At 35.8% G+C, this 21,839-nt stretch overlaps 1 protein-coding gene across 1 annotated transcript; it reads right to left on the bottom strand.

Moving 5' to 3' along the window:
* Positions 1-5,273: 5,273 nt before the first annotated feature.
* Positions 5,274-12,135, bottom strand: LOC148201354 (putative ADP-ribosylation factor GTPase-activating protein AGD11). The gene is made up of 10 exons (XM_088110670.1): positions 12,065-12,135; positions 11,833-11,956; positions 11,619-11,711; positions 9,559-9,646; positions 8,379-8,454; positions 8,113-8,276; positions 7,774-8,023; positions 7,255-7,371; positions 7,070-7,165; positions 5,274-5,591 (listed from the first exon to the last, which is right to left on the bottom strand). Exons 2-10 carry the CDS (start codon positions 11,879-11,881, stop codon positions 5,310-5,312), a joined length of 1,215 nt encoding a protein of 404 aa, XP_087966796.1. The 5' UTR covers positions 11,882-11,956; positions 12,065-12,135; the 3' UTR covers positions 5,274-5,309.
* Positions 12,136-21,839: the final 9,704 nt, after the last annotated feature.

The raw sequence follows: 21,839 nt of genomic DNA, 5'->3' as shown, positions 1-21,839 counted from the left end.
TTCTTATACCGTTCCACCTCTGCTAAATTCTTTTCCAGTACCTTAGCCCTCTCCACCATGGCAGGGAACGTTCGGATGCATAAACTGGAAATCACAACCTTCAGATCACTGCGTAGACCATTCTCAAATTTTCTGCACTGCCACTCCTCACTAGTGGCCATTGTATTGAATCGGACAAGGTGTTTAAACTTATTGGTGTATTCTGATACAGACATTCCACCTTGAACCAGCTGTAAAAACTCCACCTCCTTTGCAAACTTTACGCTGTCAGGGAAATATTCCTCATAAAACTTATTACGGAATACTTCCCAAGTAACAGGGCGGTGAGCGTCTACCAGTATGGCCCTTGTGCTCGTCCACCAATGGCTTGCTTCTCCAGTTAATAAGTATTCTGTATACGCCAACCTGTTCTCATCCGGACACCTTTTGGCGTTAAAAATCCTCTCCATATCCCTCAGCCACTGATCAGCCTCATCAGGGAGGCACTTGCCACTGAACTTAGCTGGGTGATGCTGCAGGAAGCTCTCCAAACTCCACTCGGCAGCAGGTTGAGCAGCGTTTGAAGAAGATGCTCCAGGCGCACCTCTAGTTGCAGCCAAGATTTCCATCAACTGCCTTTGCGTGTTTTCAGAATTGACACGCGAGGCCTCCAAACCTTGCATAGCAGCTTGGTTTTGCTGCATCAAGGTGGCGTTTTGCTCCAGCAACGTGGTATTCTGTTGATGCAATCTTTCCACCACGGTTTCCAACAATCTAGTGTTGTTGGACGTTTCGGACTCATTCGGTTGAGGAGGAGGAGGAAGTCTAGGTGCCATTTGTTCTCTGGATGCAGAGAAAAACAAACGAGCATTAGTTATGTCCAAGAGTTAAAACAATAATAACTCATTAAACATGCAATAAGCACACAGCAAAACACAGTGCACTCATAACCCTACAGTGTCCTTAGAAGAACAAAACTGCTCTGATACCACTAATGTAACATCCCAAAATACAGTAATCACTATAATTCAGAATTAATTACAATTAACAGTAATCACAAACAGTCTTTGCATTTAAAACTGGATTGAAAAGCCTAACGGCATCAGTACAGAGGACGCGTGTAAACGCATACAATAAAACCAAGAATGAACGCTCTTAAATACATAAACTAACGTGCACCAAAATACAATCAGAGATGAATAAGACGAACGGCCTTACAAAATAGGTGGCCGAACGTTATAACTATGCTAACATGTACAGCCTAAATCAAACGAGCACTCTAAGGCTCGGCCTTTACTTCAACTTCAACCAGATTGGAGTCGTCCAAATTTTCTTCTTCCAGCATTGCTTCAAGGGATGCACCACCATCTGCTCACATCCACAACGGATGATCATTGCATTTGACAAGACGGAGTATACATGTACAGTAGACAACACAATGGAAATGCAAGGGTAAGCTTATAATATTTAATTTATACAATCAACACATACAGTTACATTTCTAAACACACATACAGCATGTAATTCATCAAATAATAATCATATAAAGGCATATAATAAGACAGACCGTCCGGACTGTATGAACCATGTAGTTACAGGCGTCCTTGCACCCGAGTGGTGTAGTAACTGGGTAACACCAAACAGCTGCCACTCGAGGTAAGTCCGTTCTTACGTCGCCCATGTTAACTTATGGACTAAGGACCTCCTGCCATTCCCACGCATGACTACCCCCTTCTACTTGAAGAGGTGTATCACGGAATATCAGGATGGACCAAGCCAGCATTAACTAACCACAGTCATACTTTACCAATTCAATATTCAATCATATAAGAGACGTTCCTCCCTGGAACGCTCGTAAAAATCCAATTCCAATAATTCGTTCAACATATCATTCGTCCACATTAAACATTTCTCATTTTCACATTTTCATTCTATGTTCCACTCTCTTAACATTAACGTCATGCATTCTTTACTCAAATAAAACGAACTTATTACAGAACCTTTGATTTCACGTTTCTGAACAAAAGAAACGAACTCTTATTCACTGATGGACATTAAGAATTCTTAAAGAATTTAGATGAGATTGAATTTAGAAGTTCAGAATAATACTTAGAAGATGTTGAGTACAAGAACTTTAGGTTGAATCAAAAGAAATAATTATCTTACAGAATAACTTAGATAAATAACCAGAATATTTAAAGTACAGAAACAACTCTTACTGTCAATGAATGAACGTTCAGAAATTTACTTTGGACGAACGTCAATTACGTTCGCTCAGAATTCAATAATAAGGACGAGCGTTCAGTTAGAAACCGAACCCTGCTGTGGACGAACGCTAGGTCAATGACCAAGCACGAATCAGCACTAACGCTGGTTATAACCCAAGCGCTTTATAGGACGAGCGTTTCGGTATAGGACCGAACGCCAACTTTGGACGAACGTTCAGTTTAAGGACGAACGCTCTCTAGAACTAACGTTCGACATAAGGTCGAACAACAATAAGGACGAACGCTCGACATGAGGCCGAACGTCATTGAGGACGAACGCTCGACTTAAGACCGAACGTCACTTATTTATAAAGTTTTAAATATTGATCTATACTGAGCAGAACGAACGCTCATTCACTCAATTGGGGGACGCTCGTTCTCGAGCAGAATTCATTCCAAATGAATGAATTCCAATCTAAGTCATGTTAATCAAAACCGAACGGTCTAAGACCGTACAGTGACGAACGTCCTTTTAGCAACAGAGAATGATCAGAAAATTTAGATTTTTCACACTTAGCAGAATTTTTCCAGATTTCCATTTTTCCAACTTTATACTTCCATTTCAGGTTTAATTCCCTTCAAACATCATCATCATGCAGATTTCAACATTTAAAATCATTCCAACCACACAATAGCCATTCTCCATTCATCCATAATCAACTCAACATGCATTTAAAACAAATTCAACATCAAATATAATTCATACAAGCCGTATCAGTTCATGACAGATTCATCCAAACCAGAATGCATATCAGATATCAGTGATCATTTCTAACAACTCAACTTCATATTTTTCACACATGCAAAACAAACCAGAAATCATATTCCATATCAGTAAACGTTTCAAAATACTCAAACATCATGCTTTCCATACATGCATCTCAGATCATAAATCAAACAGTATAAATTAAACATATAAACTTCCCTTACCTTATCAAGCAGTTCACTTCAATTGTTTAGAGTTTCTTTCGTGCTCTTACAGCTTTCTATCAGACTTTCACTCAACCACCTCCACTTAATCTAACACACCAAAACCGTAAGCAGATCAGACTTCTAACTTATGCATGCAACCAGAATTTTGGTGTGCATGAACCAAATGGACGAAGGTGCAGAGATGAGAACTTACCAGTTCAGTTCTCAATTCTGTTCGGATCAGAATGAGGTTCACAGTGCAGGGAAGGTTTCTATGGTGTCTGAAACAAGATCAAAGGTTTTCTGGTGAATTTTCTTAGGAAGAAGATGAAAACAGTTTAGAGAGAGGGCAGAGAATTTTGGAAGCATAAATTCTGAGAAGAAGATGAAGCATGCAGGAGGAAGAGGGAGAGTTTTTCCAGAATTATTTTTCTCTTTCCCTGCAGAATAAACTCCCCATCCTCCACACGCCACTTGTCTCCCACTAACCTTCTCAGAATGCTCCAACCGTGACACATGGCAGGCGCATGCAGTGGAAAGGTGAGTGCATTTTGACGTGTCACGGTGCATTAAATAGTGATCAGAGATTGATTTAATGTGTACTAATTATCAGGTTCTCACACCAAAAGACAAGTATTCAAATAAGTGTTGTTTTCCATGGAAAGAAACACCAAATATAATGGTCATAGTAAAATTGGATTTAATTCTATTATTCAGGGAAATAAATTAGTGAAGATTAGTTCTTATTAATTAATAATAGGATTATAATTTTCAGAACAAAATTTTCAAAACATATAAAATGTGTTCTGGAAAGGAACTTTTGAAAAGGATTTTTCGGTACTTATAAAACGTCTTCTGAAACGAAATTTCCAGAATACTCATATATGAAATCTATTTAATAAAAAAAAAAATTGGAACAAATTTCCAAAGAACTGTTCGAGATTATTTTTTTTGCATTTTCTCTCTTCTTCTTCCTACAACGCTCTGCCTCTCTTATTCTTCCTTTGTGTTGCAGTGGCTGTGGAAATGGTGGTAATGGTGATATGGTGTGATGCAATGATAAAGAGTGTTTAAGTCTTTTCCTAGTATTGTGGGGGGTGTAATTAGTAATTACGGGAATTCAAAAAGTAATAGCCTACTTTGGAATGTTTTCTTGAGCCCCATAAATTTTTTGTTTAGTTAGGTTGCACTTGACTACATTTTCCCTTTCTTTATTTTTGTCATCAATGATGAAAAAAGGAAAATAAATTTAACAAACTATAATACTCTTATCATCTATTTTCCATAGCCTTTCTAGTCCATAAACATTTACTTTATTACTATTTTATAGTATACTTCAATACACACTCTTTTATCGTTACAAAAATATTTTTTAAATATATAAAATCAATTTTCAATATATAAATAAAGACAAACCTTATCTTATTAAACTAGTTTTTTTAAATTAGTTAGGTTTAACTCTAACATCTATACCATTTCAACTATTAAAATAGAATTATGTTGAGATATTTCATTGCTACTATATGAAAGTTCCACTTATACTAATTTATAACAACATGAAATTAATTTCGGATTTGGTTTTTCCTCTAAATTTTCATTCTAATGAAAAAGAATTTTCTTGCAACATGTATATATATAATCAGACAATGTCAATTGAAATTTCCGATAATATAATGTAGTATGATGAAATTGAAAATTTGTTTTTTAATTTGCATGAAACTTTATAAAATTGATATTTACTTCATTAAAACTTTCAATTTTGATGGTTGGATTACTAATATTACATATATTCTACAAAAGTTATGTTGTAGAGTAAGAAAATTTGTCACCTAGAATCGATCCCGATCAATTAATAATGTTTTTTAAGATAATAATTAATAAATTGGTAATGTTACATGTATATTTTTCTAAATCATTTTTAATTATTGAGGAATTAATTTTTACACACACATATAACATCAATTATAAGGTAAAAAGATTAAAATTAATTGATAAGTTACTCTCTTATTTGGTACTTTTGTATGTTGTGTTCATTAGTGAAGAATGATGATATGCACAAAATAATGTTTTAAGGAGAATTGAGATGAGATAAGTTGAGGTAATGAATGGTTGAAATTGTGTTTTGACTAAGTTTTTTAATATTTATCTCAATTACTGAGTTAAAGGAACACATTCAAGTTCAATCTCTAACACACCTCTCTCAACATGTTGTAGTCTCACTGAGACCTGTTGTTTGATTTTGTCATCTTCAAGGGAGATTATGCTATCCTTAATAAGAGTGTTGTCACTACTTGCTACCATTTTTTCAATCTGCACGATGTTATCGTCTGAAGATTTTTCATATTCTGTTGCAGCTGAGACCAAAGGTTGAATGTCTATTTCAGCCTCACCCATAAAATCATCAGTGGAGAAAGTATCTTTATCATACACAATCTGCATATTTGACAAGAGTAAGTCATCATTAACAAACACTAGTACACAAATTCGACAAAATCACCTTACTACTTATTTGGAAAATTTATGACAAGATCACAAGACAAAAAATATCAAATAATCATGATTCAATATTTTTTTCTATTTTACTTTTTAAACTTAATTAGTAACTTTTTATCCTTATATTTTAATTTTACTCGCTCGAGTCCCTATTTTTTTTAAGATTCAACGTGGTTCATTCTGTTAAGTTGGTATTAACATTATTTAAAAGTGTTACATGTTAAAACTTACATCTATAACATGTCAAAATTTGGATCATCTTCTACTTGAAAAATGTCACATGTAAATAATCCAAATATCACAGTTGACAAACTTAGATTTTGACACATAACATTTCCAAACTATGTTAATGCTAATTTAATGAAAGAACTCACATTGAATCCTTTTACAAAATAGGGATTCAATTAAATAAAACAAATATAAGAATTTCGAAGGTCTAAATATAATCAATGATCAAATTACTAGTTAAACCTATTTTTGACTCAATGTTTTCTCTTTATTTTTTATTTAAAGACTCAATGTGATCTATTCCCTTATATCAACATTAACATTAATCCATTCTCTTTGTCCATATAATTGGACAATAAACATGTGAAAGGAATGATTATATTAGCATATTGAGTTCAATATCTCTAAGGAACATTAATTTTTGATTTAATAAAAAATACCACAATGAGTTTGTTTTAAAAAAAATAAGAATAAATTTTTAAAAATATATATATATATAAAATACTCTAAGTCAAAAATAAATAGAAAAAAATATATTGAATCATTGCCATAAATATAAATAAAAAATAGGTTTAATCCTTTTCGACATCCCTATTTATGTACGAATGTCTCAGATGGGTCCTCGTTTTCTAAAGTGTATCAAAATGGTCCTTAATTTTGAAAATTGATATCAATTGAGTCCTTTCCGTTAAGTTGGCTGGACGGCGTTAAAAAAATTGATGAGTGGATGCTGAGATGACGAACGAACGCTCGTCCACCAGCGAACGAACGCTCGTCCACCAGAGAACGAACGCTCATCGACCTCTTAGTGCTGGACGACCGTTCGTTCCACACTGGACGACCGTTCGTTCGGTGGTCGACGAGCGTTCGTTCGCTGATGGACGAGCGTTCGTTCGCTGGTGGACGAGCGTTCGTTCGTCATCTCAGCATCCACTCATCAATTTTTTTAACGCCGTCCAGCCAACTTAACGGAAAGGACTCAATTGATATCAATTTTCAAAATTAAGGACTATTTTGATACACTTTAGAAAACGAGGACCCATCTGAGACATTCGTACATAAATAGGGATGTCGAAAAGGATTAAACCTAAAAAATATTAATAAACCTAGTCTATACCAATCTATTCACCAAAAGGCATGATTATTTTTTATGGGATTTATGAGTCACAAGGAAATGATATTCAACTTACAATTTTCAGAGGAGGAATATTATCAGGAATTGACAACATTAGGCTTTCATTCCAAATTGGGTTTAAATTGTTCTTTATGACACGAGTCTTCACTGACTGCAATATAAGAGAATATATATGGAAATGTTAAGTTGAATTTGTGTATGAATGGTGTGATGTAATAATTTATAGATGAAGAATCTCACTTGGTGACCAAGGGATATGATCACATAAGGATCACTACTCATTACATCACGAACAGCAAGATTAATTCCTTTAACCACATTCACCTTTATCAACCCAACAAATTCAGTCATACCTGCCTATAACAAGGACAAACAACCTTACAATAAAATACAAAATTATCTATCAATGTGCTTAATATGTTACAATCAAAATCAACCCTTTTTTTTCTTCTTATTATACTAAAAATGAAATATATGAGCACTTTACCCTAATATATTTTTTATTAGGATAATGATACTTTGACAACATCTTTTTGATAACATTTTAATATCATCTACATGTTATTCTGTGATTGATCCAAAATTACTCAACAATCAATAATAATAATTATAAACACCAACATTGACCAATCACATAATGACACGTACATGATGTTAAAATGTTGTTAAAAAAATATTGTCAAAGTATCATTATTCTTTTTATTATTACAAAAGTTTATTTGACATATTGAAATAGGCAACAGTAAAATGAAACATTACCAATGATGTGCTATTCTTTGAAGTCCTAAAGTCATGAGTTTCTTTTCTTCCTCGACTGTTTCGAAATGTTCTGCAAATACGATGTTTAGTTTGTTGTTTATTATCAGAAGAATGCTGCTTTTTTTCTCGTATGGACTGAAGTCTTGAGGAACCAATCTGAGAATCTGATGAACTTCCTGAATTGGATGGTATGAAAGGGCAAGACATGTTCTCCTCAGCATCCAAAAACTGCATAAACTCATATTTTCTCCTGCATAATATGAAATTACAGTTTTCAACTATGTATTATGAATTTTGCATGCATGCAATGGTACGTGTATTGTGTGGTTATCCAATTACCTAATGAATTCAGAGCGTTCTTCAATGGAAGAATTAGGTTTTGGTTTTCTTATGTTACTTGGCAGGTAAGCTTCATACTTCTTGTTCACTACTGTATTTCCACCCAATTTCACCAATTCATCAACTTGTTCATCTGTCCATTCATCTAGCTTTAGGGACAGAACCTGTGTTCATGTCAAATCATTGTTACCATTTTTCTACTTACAACTATATAGATACTCGTAATGATTTATTTCAAGAAAAAATAATTAATCTTCATAAATTACCTTTGATATATGGACACCGAGGCTTCTATGTACTCCAGAGCATTTGATACATATAAAAACTCCAAGGCTTGTAGACCTGATATTCAACCAATGGTGTCAATAGAATTAAATGCAAACACTATGACTTCTTGGTTTTACTCATTTAACTTAATTTTCAATACTTTTTTATCTTGTTTTATCTACTAAATGTTATTTTCTTTTCATTTGTCTATAAATTTAGAACCATACAAAGTAAATTTAAAATTTAACTCAACCTTATAGAATTGATTTATAAGATGAAGTTTACATGTACTAGTATATCATAAATAGCTTTTATCTCTGGTTGATACAAAACTTTCCTGCAATCACGTTAAAACATATACATATGGAGTGTGAAACTAGATATTAATGAAGTTCATTAGGGGATGAAACAATATATCTAATAAATAACAAATTTTGCTAAGATAAAATAACATATGTCTTTGATTCTATGTTAAAGAGTGAAATTTAAACACAATTCAATCTTACAAAATTGACTTATAAGATAAGATTTGTATTATTTTATATATTATAAATTAATTTTATTTTTAGTCAACTTGAAATTTTAACATAAAAAAGAGATTGTGCTAAAATAATATCTACGGATTAATAATGGTATAAGTTATTAGACTCATTATAATTTGAATAAAAGAACAAGCTTTCTTTGAGAGAGAAAAAAAATCAATAATTTACATAATAAAAAGTAAAACTTAAAGGTGAAATAGGAGTTTTTCAAATTAATTTGGGATATTTCACCTCCATAAAAAAAAGATGGTTTTATTTAATTATAGGTTTATGGGTTTTGTTTGATTTTCATATTTTTTGTATTTATTTCGTTTAATGGAGTAATTTATGATGACAGACGATTAGTTGAAATAATTTGATTTTTTTTTGTTATATTTGTATTGTGTCTTTGAAATATAATATATATATATATATATATATATATATATATATATATATATATTATTATAAAATATATTTTAAAGATACGATGGAAGGACAACACCAAAAATATTAATAAAACATTGTTAAGTGAACTTTTAAATATCAATCTGATTGCATGTCAAAATATCAAAATTTATAATGATATTTGAAATAAAAAAAAAGAAAATAACATGAGAATATAATAAAGTCGTTTAAAAATGAATGTAATACTTACACCCATTTTGGCTCTAATGATCCACAATCGGCACAATACCTGTTCCCAGCTTGACGCATCAAATTGTCTAATCTTTTCTGCGGTCCTTCTTATACATACAGGGAAATTAATATATATATATATATATATATATATATATATATATATATATATATATATATATATATTAAAGTTATAAATTATGTAAATTTCTCTAGTAAAATTTATCCCCAACACATTAATATTTGCAATTGAAAAGTACAATAAAGACAATATCAGACTACCTTGATGAAAACATTAAAAAAAACACATTAAACATATAAAAATATTTGGTTAAGACGAAGAAAGAAGAATTCGAAATTTACCAAAGAAAATAAATTCTACAAAATATTCCGATCATTTCACTAAATATTCTAGTAACATAGTCGTAGTTCTTAAGGTTGTGTTACACAAACTAGTTAAAATATTAACTTTAATTATTTTTAATTAATTTTTCAATAATGCTCTTATATCGTTTTAGTATAATTTTTGTCCAGAATATCACTCAAAATAACTTATTTTGTTTTTGTATGATATCGTTTCATTTTGTAACTCTCTTAAGTTGATAGAAAGAAAAATGTTTTTTTTTTTGGATTTGAGTCTCTTTGAGATTTCTCTTTCTTTCATTATCTTTTATATTGAGAAGTCTTTTCAAATGGTAAATTTACAGTTTACACTTTTCCTTTTTCCTCGTTGAAAGGAGGGTATTTCTTCTTAATAATGTTTTCCATCCCTTATAATAATGTTTTTCATCCCTTATAATAATGTTTTTCATCCCTTACAATGTGGTTGAACGAGACAATTTAATAAAGTAGTTCATTTATTTGGTGAATTTGAAATTATTTAAAATAAAATAAGTTGTTTGGATGTGAAAATTAGAAAAAAGAATTTAAAATTTAGGAATTTTGAAAAGGTACTTCAAATAACTAAAAAAAATATGAAAATCATTTAAAAAATAAAGAAATTAAAATTTCAGAACTAGTTACTTTTTCTTTTTTAGAGGTATCAATTTGACCTATGATTTATGAGTGAGTCTCAACTCACTTCAAAATAAATTCCCATTATATTTGTATATTAGGTTGACCTTTGACCAGGTTGACTCGATTAAATCTCCTGTGCTAATCGATTTGGCTTAACGTTCAATTTAGTTGCTTGACGTGGATCAACTCGGTTTGACCTTTTATTTGGTCGACTTAACCCGATTCTTCGGCTTGACCAACTTGAATCAATCTTTAGCCTAGGTCATCTCAAGTCAACCTTCTTTCGAGTCAACTCAGGTTGACCTTTGGTTCTAATAAGCTTACTCAACTTTTGACACAGGCCAACTCGACTCTTCGAACTAACCGACTCGAGTAAACCATTGTTCCAACTTGGCTTGATCTTTGATTCGATCCAACTCAATATGATTTTTTGACCTAGTTGATTTTGCTCGACTTTTAGTTCAAGGTGACTTGACTTGACTTTCAGCTTAATATGACTCGACTTAATTTGTAGTCCAAACTGTTTCAGCTTGATATTTGGTTCGAGTAAACTCAGTTCGATCTTCGATTCAGAGTAATTATTTTGGTTTTTGTTATTCTTTTGGACATGTGAATTTTTTTATGTGAATTTTTTTATGTGAATTTTTTTATCTTGTGGACTTTTTGACTTTGATCCATCTAGACTAAAACGGGATAAACTAAAGTGATAACTCTACTTTCTATACACATTATACATATATATTATTGAAAAAAATTAAATTATTAAATATTATTTTAACATTTAAATTTAACTATTTTTTTTTGTAAATTTTAATTTTAAAATACATATTTTTAATATGAAATTTTATCTTAGAAAAATTCAATTACTCTATTCAAAAAAGAAAATTAACATACAAAATATTTAAAAAATATTACAAATAATGATATTTAAATATTATATATTTCAACTTGTTGTGTATTTTAATTTCTTAAAATTATTGAAAAAGGTGTCTCCGATACATGATAAACTAACAAAAGAGTATTCAACATAACAAAGAAAAACAAGATGAAAGTATATATTACCAGAAGACATCCATCGTTCTCTTAGATTGTGAGCATTGAGATTAGGTGTTTCTGAACAAAACAGATCATAAAGACAAGATCCTGATCCTGATCCTACAATTAACCATTTCATTTAATACTTAGCACCACATGCTCTCATCATGGTTTACAACATTCTTATTGGTAAAATCTAATTATACTAATAATAAATTCAGACATTAATAGAATCAAATACCTGATATGCCATTGGTACTATGATGTTCTCGTTGAACAGACATCTCCATTTTTAAATATTTAAAACCAATTCAAAAGAAATTGAGGCTATAACATTGGAATAGCTATGTCTGTCAACTGCTCCTCTGCAAATTGCGTGAAGAAACATAAAAACATGACCAATAAGAATAAAATAAGAATGGTAAAAAAGACAATAAAAGAAAATTGTTTTTGGAATATATAGAAAATCTTACAAATTAAATAATCTCCTTTCTCATGGCATTCGTCAATGGCAGCTTATTCTCTACACCAGATGGAAGTCAATTGAATTTTGTTAGCCATTGTAGCAACACAAGGAATTGGAACATTTTCAAACAATGATGAAATCGTGAAATTTGATATAATTGATCTAAAAAGCTAAAAAGAATTTGAATTTATGTTATGAGAAAATGCATTATTCCTAATTCGTATGAAAAGTGAATGGGAAAAGTACCATAGAACATTGATGTTCATAGAGAAATAGTTGAACGCGCTTCATGGGGGCGAGTTGAATCTTGTTCATGACAAAGCAACGTATATTTATCCAACACACATTGCTACATCAATTCCTCAACTACTACCATAAATAGACATTTTCCAATCTTATCATTACCAACAGTCATTAAAATATGTATACTTATTATCACATCATATCCATTACAACTCAAAAATCATTTTTCATTTCATCTCTCCAAACACATCCTAATAAGAGCAAAGGAAGATTTTTAAGTTTTATGAACTTACCTTAACAAAATCTTCCACTTCCCTTGCTGCTTTTTCATCTCACTCTTCCTCAAATCTTTTCCCATTCTTCAGAGGCCATGTTGTCTCAAACAGAAGGTATATGTATATATATATATATATATATATATATATATATATATATATATATATATATATATATATATATATATATTATCTAATATGCATTATTCCAATATTTGAGGTTGTGGTGTGCATGTTTTAATGTTTGGGTCAACGGGTGCTCTTGCAAGCTGTCACATGCTATTCGTCTTCATATTTTTTGTTTATTCAGTATTTTGCTCATGACATAAGAACTATTCATTAAAATAATCAGGAATTTATCAATGAGTAATTCTGAAAGGACTAATAGTGATGAAAATGTAATATTTAAAAATGAATGAGACATTTGTGTGATGTGTTTTTTTTTTTTAAAAAAATAGGGACTTCGATCGATTCTAATTTAAGAATAGAATACATTATGGTCTTTAATTTGATCTTCTGATAAAATTAAATTCCTATGGTTACATTATCTGAAGTGATATTAGATTTGGATTTTTGGAATTTAAAACTAATAAATGAAATAAAGAAAATTTTACTATTTTTTTATAGTGAGTTTTCTCAATTCTTAATATTGTATTTAAATTATAAGATATTTTTACTAAATTAGATATTTATGAATATAATAAATATCATCATGAACTAGTAACAAGTTGGTGTTACAATACGTAATCCAAACTCATAAAATATTGAAAATTAGAGAAATGAAGTTTTCTATAAAAATTAATTATACTTGATAAAAAAAATCATTGTTATTCTTGGATTAACCTTTTAAGCATTTATTAAAAATTTAAATTTATTGTTAAATTTTGAAAAGTCAAATTTGTTAAATGTACTCTACAAGTATAAGGAAAGATTTGTATTTCTAATGTGAACATTTATTCCAAATCCTAAAGCTTCTTAAAATGTTTGATTGATGTAACATCCCAAAAATACAGCAATAATCTATATATTAGGATAATCACATTAATAATAATCCAAAAATCAGTTTTACACTAGAGTCGAGCGTACGCTCATCGCCGAACGGCCTTACAAAAGAGTTACAAATTAAAGCCGTACCTCATTACCCAAACTATGCGACCGGTTTACAAAATAACAATACCGATCGTTCATACTTAAACAAAAGGAAAGGTGAGCGGACGTCCACCTTACTATAACTAGACTATTGACCGAACGTCCTACTGTTCCGTCTTTACATCAAATTCTTCCAAATTTTCTTCTTCCAGCGCCTCTTCCAGTAGCTCGCCTCCTTCTGCTCACATCCACACGGATGATCATTGCAATGACAAGACGGACGTACAAACGAGACAACACAAGGAAAAACACAGGATAAGCTTATGTAATTTAATTCATACATCAACATATAAAGTAAACATTCCAATACTCAAGAAACATTTCAACGTATGTATCATACCGAGCCTATCACTAGACTGACCGTCTGGACTATATGAATCTGTGTAGCTACAAGCGTTCTTGCACCCGGGTGATGTAGTAACTGGGATACACTCAACAGCTGCCACCCGAGGTTAGCCCTATCCAAAGTACCCCTAAGGACTAGGACCTCCTGTCGTTCCCACACATGACCTACCCTCCCCTACGTGAGAATGAGTACTCATGGAACATCAGGATGAACTGCCAGCATTAGCATAACCACAGTCATACTTTACCAATTCCAATATTCAATACATGAGTCGTTCCTCCTCGGAACGCTCGTTCAAAATCCACAACCGTTTAATCATCTCATATACTATTCATCCTTTATAATCTTTCACTTTATTATCACTTTCATCATCAGTTACAAGGACATTAAATAATTAACGTTCAGCCCTCTTCAGAACGAGGACGAACGATAAGAACGAGACCGATGATCCTCCCGTTCAGAACAGAATAAGACTAAGAGAGTTACTTTTGGATTTAAGAAATGAGCCGAGTAAAATAGTGAAATATGTGACGAACGGTATTTACCACGTGAGTCAGTTAAATGATCTGACTCTCTTGAGTTCAAATCAATACTTAATGAATAATTCAAGTATGGAGGCCTTAGGTCGGATCCAATGCAAGAAGAATAATCAAGATGTTAAGGACTATATTTAGAATAGTTCACATACGGAAATCCAATGCCAGTAAATGACCGAACATGGAAAAAGAAATATTACTGAAGTTGGACAAACGCTATTTTATCAAGATTGATTATACATTAGTACGAGTGTTTGGTGTGAAACCGAACACTACTCAGTACGAGCGCTAGGTGTAAGACCGAGCACTACTTAGTACGAGCGCTATGTGTAAGACCGAGCACTACTAATCTTAAAGTACGAGGGTATATATATATGTATTACTTTATTTCGAATATCCGGATACAACTATGCTGAGCCGAACGCTCCAACCTAGTGTTTCTCATGAGGACACTCGTTCTCGAATAGAATTCTCTCCAAATGAAAGAATTCCATTTTAAAACAGTTTACTAGAAAAATCGAACGGTAGGGGACCGTTCGATGACGAACGTACATTATCATAGTGAGAATTTCATATTCAGATTTTCATTTATTTCCAACTCAAGTTTCAACACATCAGTTTATAACCTTATAACTTCACATCAAATATCAATTTACATACTTTATAGAATCCATATTAACAATTCATACTCCAAAATGATTACTCATATTCACATTCATATACTTCATACATATCAACCATCATCATAAATATCAACCAGCATGCATCATATTCATTCATTCAAACAACGGACGTTCATACACAACAACTACATACAGATTAAATTAAAGGGTTAAATATGTTTTTGATCCCTTAACTTTAACTGAAAATTTGAATTAGTCCCTCTTCAAAACTTTGGACTAATTTAGTCCCCAAACTTTAGAAATGTGTGAATTTAATCCTTTTAACCAAATTTTGTTAACTTTATTTGATGTTTTAAACGTATTTCTCAGTTAACATTGAAGCAAAAATGTGTCAAACGATATAAACAACTCAAATGCTATCATGAAACGCACTTGAAACATCAAATAAAGTTAACAAAATTTGGTTAAAAGGACTAAATTTACACATTTCTAAAGTATGGGGACTAAATTAGGCCAAAGTTTTGAAGAGGGACTAATTTCAATTTTCACTAAAAGTTAAGGGACCAAAAACATATTTAACCCTAAATTAAATAAGCTTCCCTTACCTGGATACGTGATTGAACGTCCTAAGAGTAGGTTTTTGGTTCGTTCGACTATAATCTTTCTACCCTCAACGATCACTTAACTCTTCCAACTAAACCGAACAACATCAAAATCAAAAATAACTTAGACTACACCCCTGCATGCAACCAGAACTTGGTTTGCATGTAACAAAAGAACGAACGGCTAAGGAAAAGGAACTTACCAGTTTCAGAACTCGAAGCTGTTCGGTTCAAAATGAAGCTTACGACGCCGGGAACGCTTCTACGGTCTCTGAATGATGATCGGAGAAGAGAAAGATGAGTTACAGTAGAGAGAAGGGGAAGTTTCTAGAGAGAAGAAGGAGAAAATGAAAGATCAGATTTTTGGAAGAAAAAGGGTGCATGCAGAGAGAGTGGGAAGGAGGTTTCAGAAAAATCATTTTTTCTTCTCACGTAAAACGAGCTTCCGCTCTTCTGCTGACATCTGCATCCCACTATCTGATTTCAGATCTCGTTTCTTGACACCTGGCGTCAGCGCAGAGGGTTTTGGTGCGTTTTAAATGAGCTGACAGGAGGGGTTTTGGGTGCGTATTTACGAGGTCTGACAATTGATCTGAGTTAAGTGATAGAAATATAAAGATGATATAATTCACAATATCAACAATTTAATTAATTAGGTTAGTGTTGAAAAAGAAAAGAGGTTAAACTCAAACCATGGAGAGATTAATTGATTTTAAACAAAAATGATTTTTCAAGGTTTCATAAATAGATCATAAAGATTTTTATGAATCTTGCTACTTTATTTAGAATGAGATATAGGTATCACATCAAACACCTAAAATAAAGCCAATGGGATACTGGGAGGCCGAGGAGTTGAGGCCTTGGAGGCCAGGAGGCCGGTCGGTTGTGGACCTGGGAGGTCGGGGGTAGAGGCCTTGGAGGCCGGGAGGCCGGTCGGTTATGGACCTGGGAGGCCGGGGGTAGAGACCTTGGAGGCCGGGAGGCCAGTCGGTTGTGGACCTTTGGAACACCCCGGCCGAGTGACATAGTGTTCCGCGCATATACTTGGGCTTATGGTCACGTCGGACGGTAGTGGTTCTTCGGAAAGAACTCCCCGTTCACCGCCCGGGCCAAGCTGACATTGGTTCTTCGGAAAGAACTCTCCGTTCATCAGCTTGGGCTTGTGGTCACGCCGGACGACAGTGGTTCTTCGGAAAGAACTCCCCGTTCACCACCGGGGCCAAGCTGACAGTGGTTCTTCAGAAAGAACTCTCCGTTCATCAGCTTGGGCTTATTCTATGTTTGATGTCGGATGATGGAGGAGAGCTCGTTTTTACGCAGTCGTCCAATTATTCCGGGTTACCTGTATTAGGAAGAGAACGTAATCGAATTTGAAGTTTAAAGAAAGTAGATAATTATACCCTGTAAGGTAGACCGGTCAGTTGAAGATGCTCTGATGAGAAGGATTGTTCCTAGAGAGCATTTCCGAGAATAACCGTGCGTGGCCCAGGAGAACTTCCTAGCATACGTTGATGACCGTGCGTGGCCCAGGAGTTCTTAAAGAACTAGTAGACGAAATTTGTTCGGCCGAGTTGTTGAATGCTGGAATACTTGACGCCATGAAGGACGGACGATAGAGGATTGAAGACCAAGTACCCGAGTGGCCGAACGATCCAGTTCTTGTGAGGCCGAACGGCCGAATACCTGAATGTTGAGGCCACAGAATACCTGAATGTTGAGGCCACAGAAGGCCGAATAGTGGAGGTCGAGCGACCGGACACCAGCAGGAACGAACGGCCGAAACGAATGCATGGGAGGCCGAATTGTCGAATGCATGTGAGGCCAAATGGCCGAAATGAATGCACGAAAGGCTGAACGGCCAAATTAATGGACGAACGTATGTGGGGCCCGGGAGACCGAACGGTTGAAACCGTGAGGCCGAACGACCAAACATCTGAATCATATGGCCGAACGGCAGATGCCTCTGGAGGCCGAGTCCCTGAGGCTAGAATTGGCCGACAAGTTGTAGCCTTTGGAGGCCGAATTGTTGGCTGACTATCTGCGAAGCCCAAAAATTTGGTGCCATATTTGGCTAAGTGTCTACAAGGCCAGATTATGGAATTACCTAAGACCAAGGTATGGCCGAGCGGCAGAATCCGGATGACCAATCACGAGCTTGGGCCTATCAACCGAACGTACTAGGCCAAGGAGGTCGAGCGAGTAAGGCCCTTACAGGCCGAATGCGTGGGGCCTCTGTTCACCGAATGGTTAAAGAAGCGAGGCCGCGAGGCCGAATCGCTTCTGTCGAACGCCTGAGGCCATGTTTGGTGAAGTTCTTGTTAGAATAGGTTTTGAGGATTTACCTAAGGCCAATGCATTGGCCGAGCGCGCGTATGGTGAAGAGTCAATGACAGTACGCATGAGGCCAATCGGTAGAACGGGCAAGACTGATTTGTTGGATTGTCGAGGCCGGGCGTAGAACGACCGGTAGTTCAGGTTGAACGGCCGGGATGACCAAATGCTGAATGCCAATTTGGCTAAGTACCTGAGGCCTAATGGCCGAATGGTAGATCTCGAACACGTACCTTGCAGGCCAAATGGCCGGATGGCGGATGCCAAATTTGGTTGAGGCCGGACGGCCGAGAGTTGAGCCGAATTGCCAGATTCTAGATGCCAAATTTGGCTAAGTACCTAAGGCCGGATGGCCGCTTGGTAGAGGTCGAATACTTGGAGGCCGAATGGCCATACGGATGATGTCGGACGACCGAGAGTTGGATGCCAAATCTGGCTAACGTTGAGGCCGGACGGCCGAGACTTAAGGCTTGATAGCCGACAGCTGAGGCCAAATGGCAGAGAGCTTGTTGAGGCCGGACGACCGAGAGTTGAGCCAGATTACCAGATGCTAGATGCCAAATTTGGCTAAGTACCTAAGGCCGGATGGCCGCTTGGTAGAGGTCGAATACGTACCTTGGAGGCCGAATGGCCGGACGGTTGATGTCGGACGACCGAGACTTGAATGCCAAATCTGGCTAAGGTTGAGGCCGGACGGCCGAGACTTGAGGCTTGATAGCCGACAGTTGAGGCCAAATGGCCGAGAGCTTGTTGAGGCCGGACGACCGAGAGTTGAGGCCTGATGGCCGAGAGTTTGAGGCCTGATAGCCAAGTACTTGAGGCTGAACGACCGGGAGTTGAGGTCGAACAGCCGGGAGGTGAGGTCGGATGGCCGGGGAAACAAGGCCACGAAGTCGAATGGTCTTGACCGAACGACTGAGGATGCGCGACCGAACAGTGGAGACTGAGTTGTTGGGTTGATGAAGCCGAGTGCAAAGGGTTGAACGGTGGAAGTTGACGTTCTTCTGAGGTGCCCCTCATTGGTTCCTTGTGTTTACAATGGGGAATACCCACTCGGCCCCACGGTGGACGCCAAATGTTTCGACCGGATCTGGTGGGATCCTGTTAAAACACTCACAAACGATGAAGATTGGCAGACGGATGATTTCGCATGCAACGGATCAGACGGACGCTTGATGGCGGGTGGCTGATTTCTCACCAGCCGAAGCAGATCGAGCGGCTCTGGCGCTTGGGAGCACTAGGAGCTGACGAGAACCGGACGGACACTGCTGAATCTCACGAACTGAAGAAGACCGGGCCAAGACCGGACGGACACTGTAAGACCCTAGAACCTCAAGAATTTACCGAGTTGTAAGAAGTTCAAGTTATAATGTAAAATAGAATGCTTCAAAGTTTGACATGGTTTACTATTTTAATTATAACTTTTTGTAGAAAATATCAATTGAGTTGATCAAAGAGCTTCAATTTGAGTACCCATACGCGTATTTTCGACTTCGGGAAGGGGGTCAACCGGACGATCAAAGTTGCTACAATCGTGCTGTTGGGGGACTTGCGCCCAGCGCCCTTTCCTATGTGGCGCCCAGGCGCGAGGCTTGCGCAAAAAGTGGCGCCTAGCGCCTCTAGTGGGGCGCCCGGGCGCGAGCGTATCAACTTTCAGATCTGAAATAAGTGGGAATTGCATGGAAAGTTGGGGAATATGCTCCATAATCATAATGTTCGTCCCTTGGGCCAGAGAGGAGCGTGGGCAGACCTCCTTTCCAATTATTAAGTACTTCTTAGTGGATTAAGGGGCCATGGTGTCTCTTGGGCACATCTACAAGTGTGGGAAAAAGGAAGAAATGGGTTCTGCACTTGTGGGAGTGAAGTTGTTGCTGCAAAATCCGTGAGAGAGGTGAAGTTGAGAGCTTCTAGAGTTGCAAGGAGGCCAAGGTGCTGCAAGTCTTGTGAAGATGGATTCAAGGTTTTGCAAAGGAAGTCTTCAACAGGTAAGGGGTTTAACTTGGGATATAACATAGTGTATGATGGGTAGAAGGTAAGGGGAGCTAGATCTATTTCTTTGATTTTTGAAATATATTGTGTTTGATGCAAATCTGGGAATAAGGGGGTGAAAAATGGGGTTTCTGGAAATCTGGTGCAATTCTGCAGAATTCTGCAGAACGCGCGTTGTCCAAATTGCTCGACCAATTAGTGGTCGGCAAACTATCCTGAGTGTTCGGTCTTCGTGAAATAGTGATCGTCGGCGTTTGTCCTTAAATTTGTATTCTCAGAGAGTGATCTTAAGCGTTCGGTCTTGGTTATGTATTGGTAATTGTAAGCGTTCGGTTTTGATGAGGTATTCACAGGTTTAGCTTGTAACGTTCGGTTGTTAGGTGTTACCGTTTGGTTAAGCCTTGATTTTGGTACCGTTCGGTTAGGTGTTGATTTATGTCGTTCGGTCAGAGTTTATTTTTAATACAGTTCGGTTGATATCTGAGTTGATAGTATCCGGTTAAGCATTGATCTGTTACCGTTCGGTCTTGAATGTTTAGTACCATTCGGTTAGTCTTTGTCTTGGTACCGTTCGGGTAGGTTTTATTTTGGTAGTCAAATTTAGTAACGTTCGCTCTAAGAGTTCAGTTGGTACCTTACAGTTAAGGGTGAGTTTAATACCGTTCTGTTAAGTGTTGAATTAGTACCGTTCGGTCAGAATTGGATTTAATACCGTTCCGTCAGGCTTTGATTTAATACTGTTCGGTGAAGTGCTGATGTGGTATTGGTCGGTCATGTGTTAAGTTTTGATAATTCGGCCAGGATTCTAGACGATCGTCCAGTACTTTAGGTGTTCCGCAAAGTGACCTTGGGGTTCGACCAAGACACAAAACGTTCGTCCTAATGGTGTCCGGTTTAATAGTGTTTGATTTTGAGTGTTCGGTCTTGATATATTAGTGAGTATAAGCGTTCGTTCTTAACTTGGTATTCTTGGGTAGCAATCTTGAGCGTTCGGTTTTAAGTTGGTATTCTTAGGTTTGAGCGTTCGGCCTGGGTCTGGGTTTAATTGTGATTGTGAGCGTTCGGGCTTAAGTTGGTATTTTTAGGTTTGGATCTTGAGCGTTCGGCCTTGGTTTAATTGTGATTGTGAGCGTTCGGCCTTGGTTTAATTGTGATTGTGAGCGTTCGGCCTTAAGTTGATATTTCGGCCTTATATATATTATTTCACGTATTATTATTATTTTATATATATTATATATAATAGAAAAAATCGAAATCAATTCTTTTATATATATCTGAAAAATCGATTCTCGCATCTCCAGTGTCACGTGCTGCCCAAAATCTATTTCCGTTGTGCATTCTTAGCTCACCAAGACACACTCCAATGGCATCCAAGAGCAGCAGCACCTACACAACAGGGTACTTGTGTCAATTTATACAAGTAGAGATATCTTTCTTGTCACATCTCCTCACCCCACCGTGGAACCACTATCAGTAAAAACAAATAAAGGCTAAGAGTGACATAGCCTGAACACATAAGGTCCCCTCACCCTAAAGTTATACAAGAAATTTGAGGCAATGGTTTAATTTGTTGTTATGGTGTCAAAGCTGCAACAACAGTTAGAAGACTTTTGTATCATGGTATACTACAGATAAATTTGCTCTCCTATAAGTCAATCACGAACCTTAACCCACCATAGACAGTAACC

This window comes from Vigna umbellata, chromosome 3, assembly GCF_029865625.1.
Source record: "Vigna umbellata cultivar VRB3 chromosome 3, Vumbellata_1.0, whole genome shotgun sequence".
NCBI classification, from domain to species: Eukaryota; Viridiplantae; Streptophyta; class Magnoliopsida; order Fabales; family Fabaceae; genus Vigna; species Vigna umbellata.
This window is presented reverse-complemented; position numbering and strand designations above follow the sequence as displayed.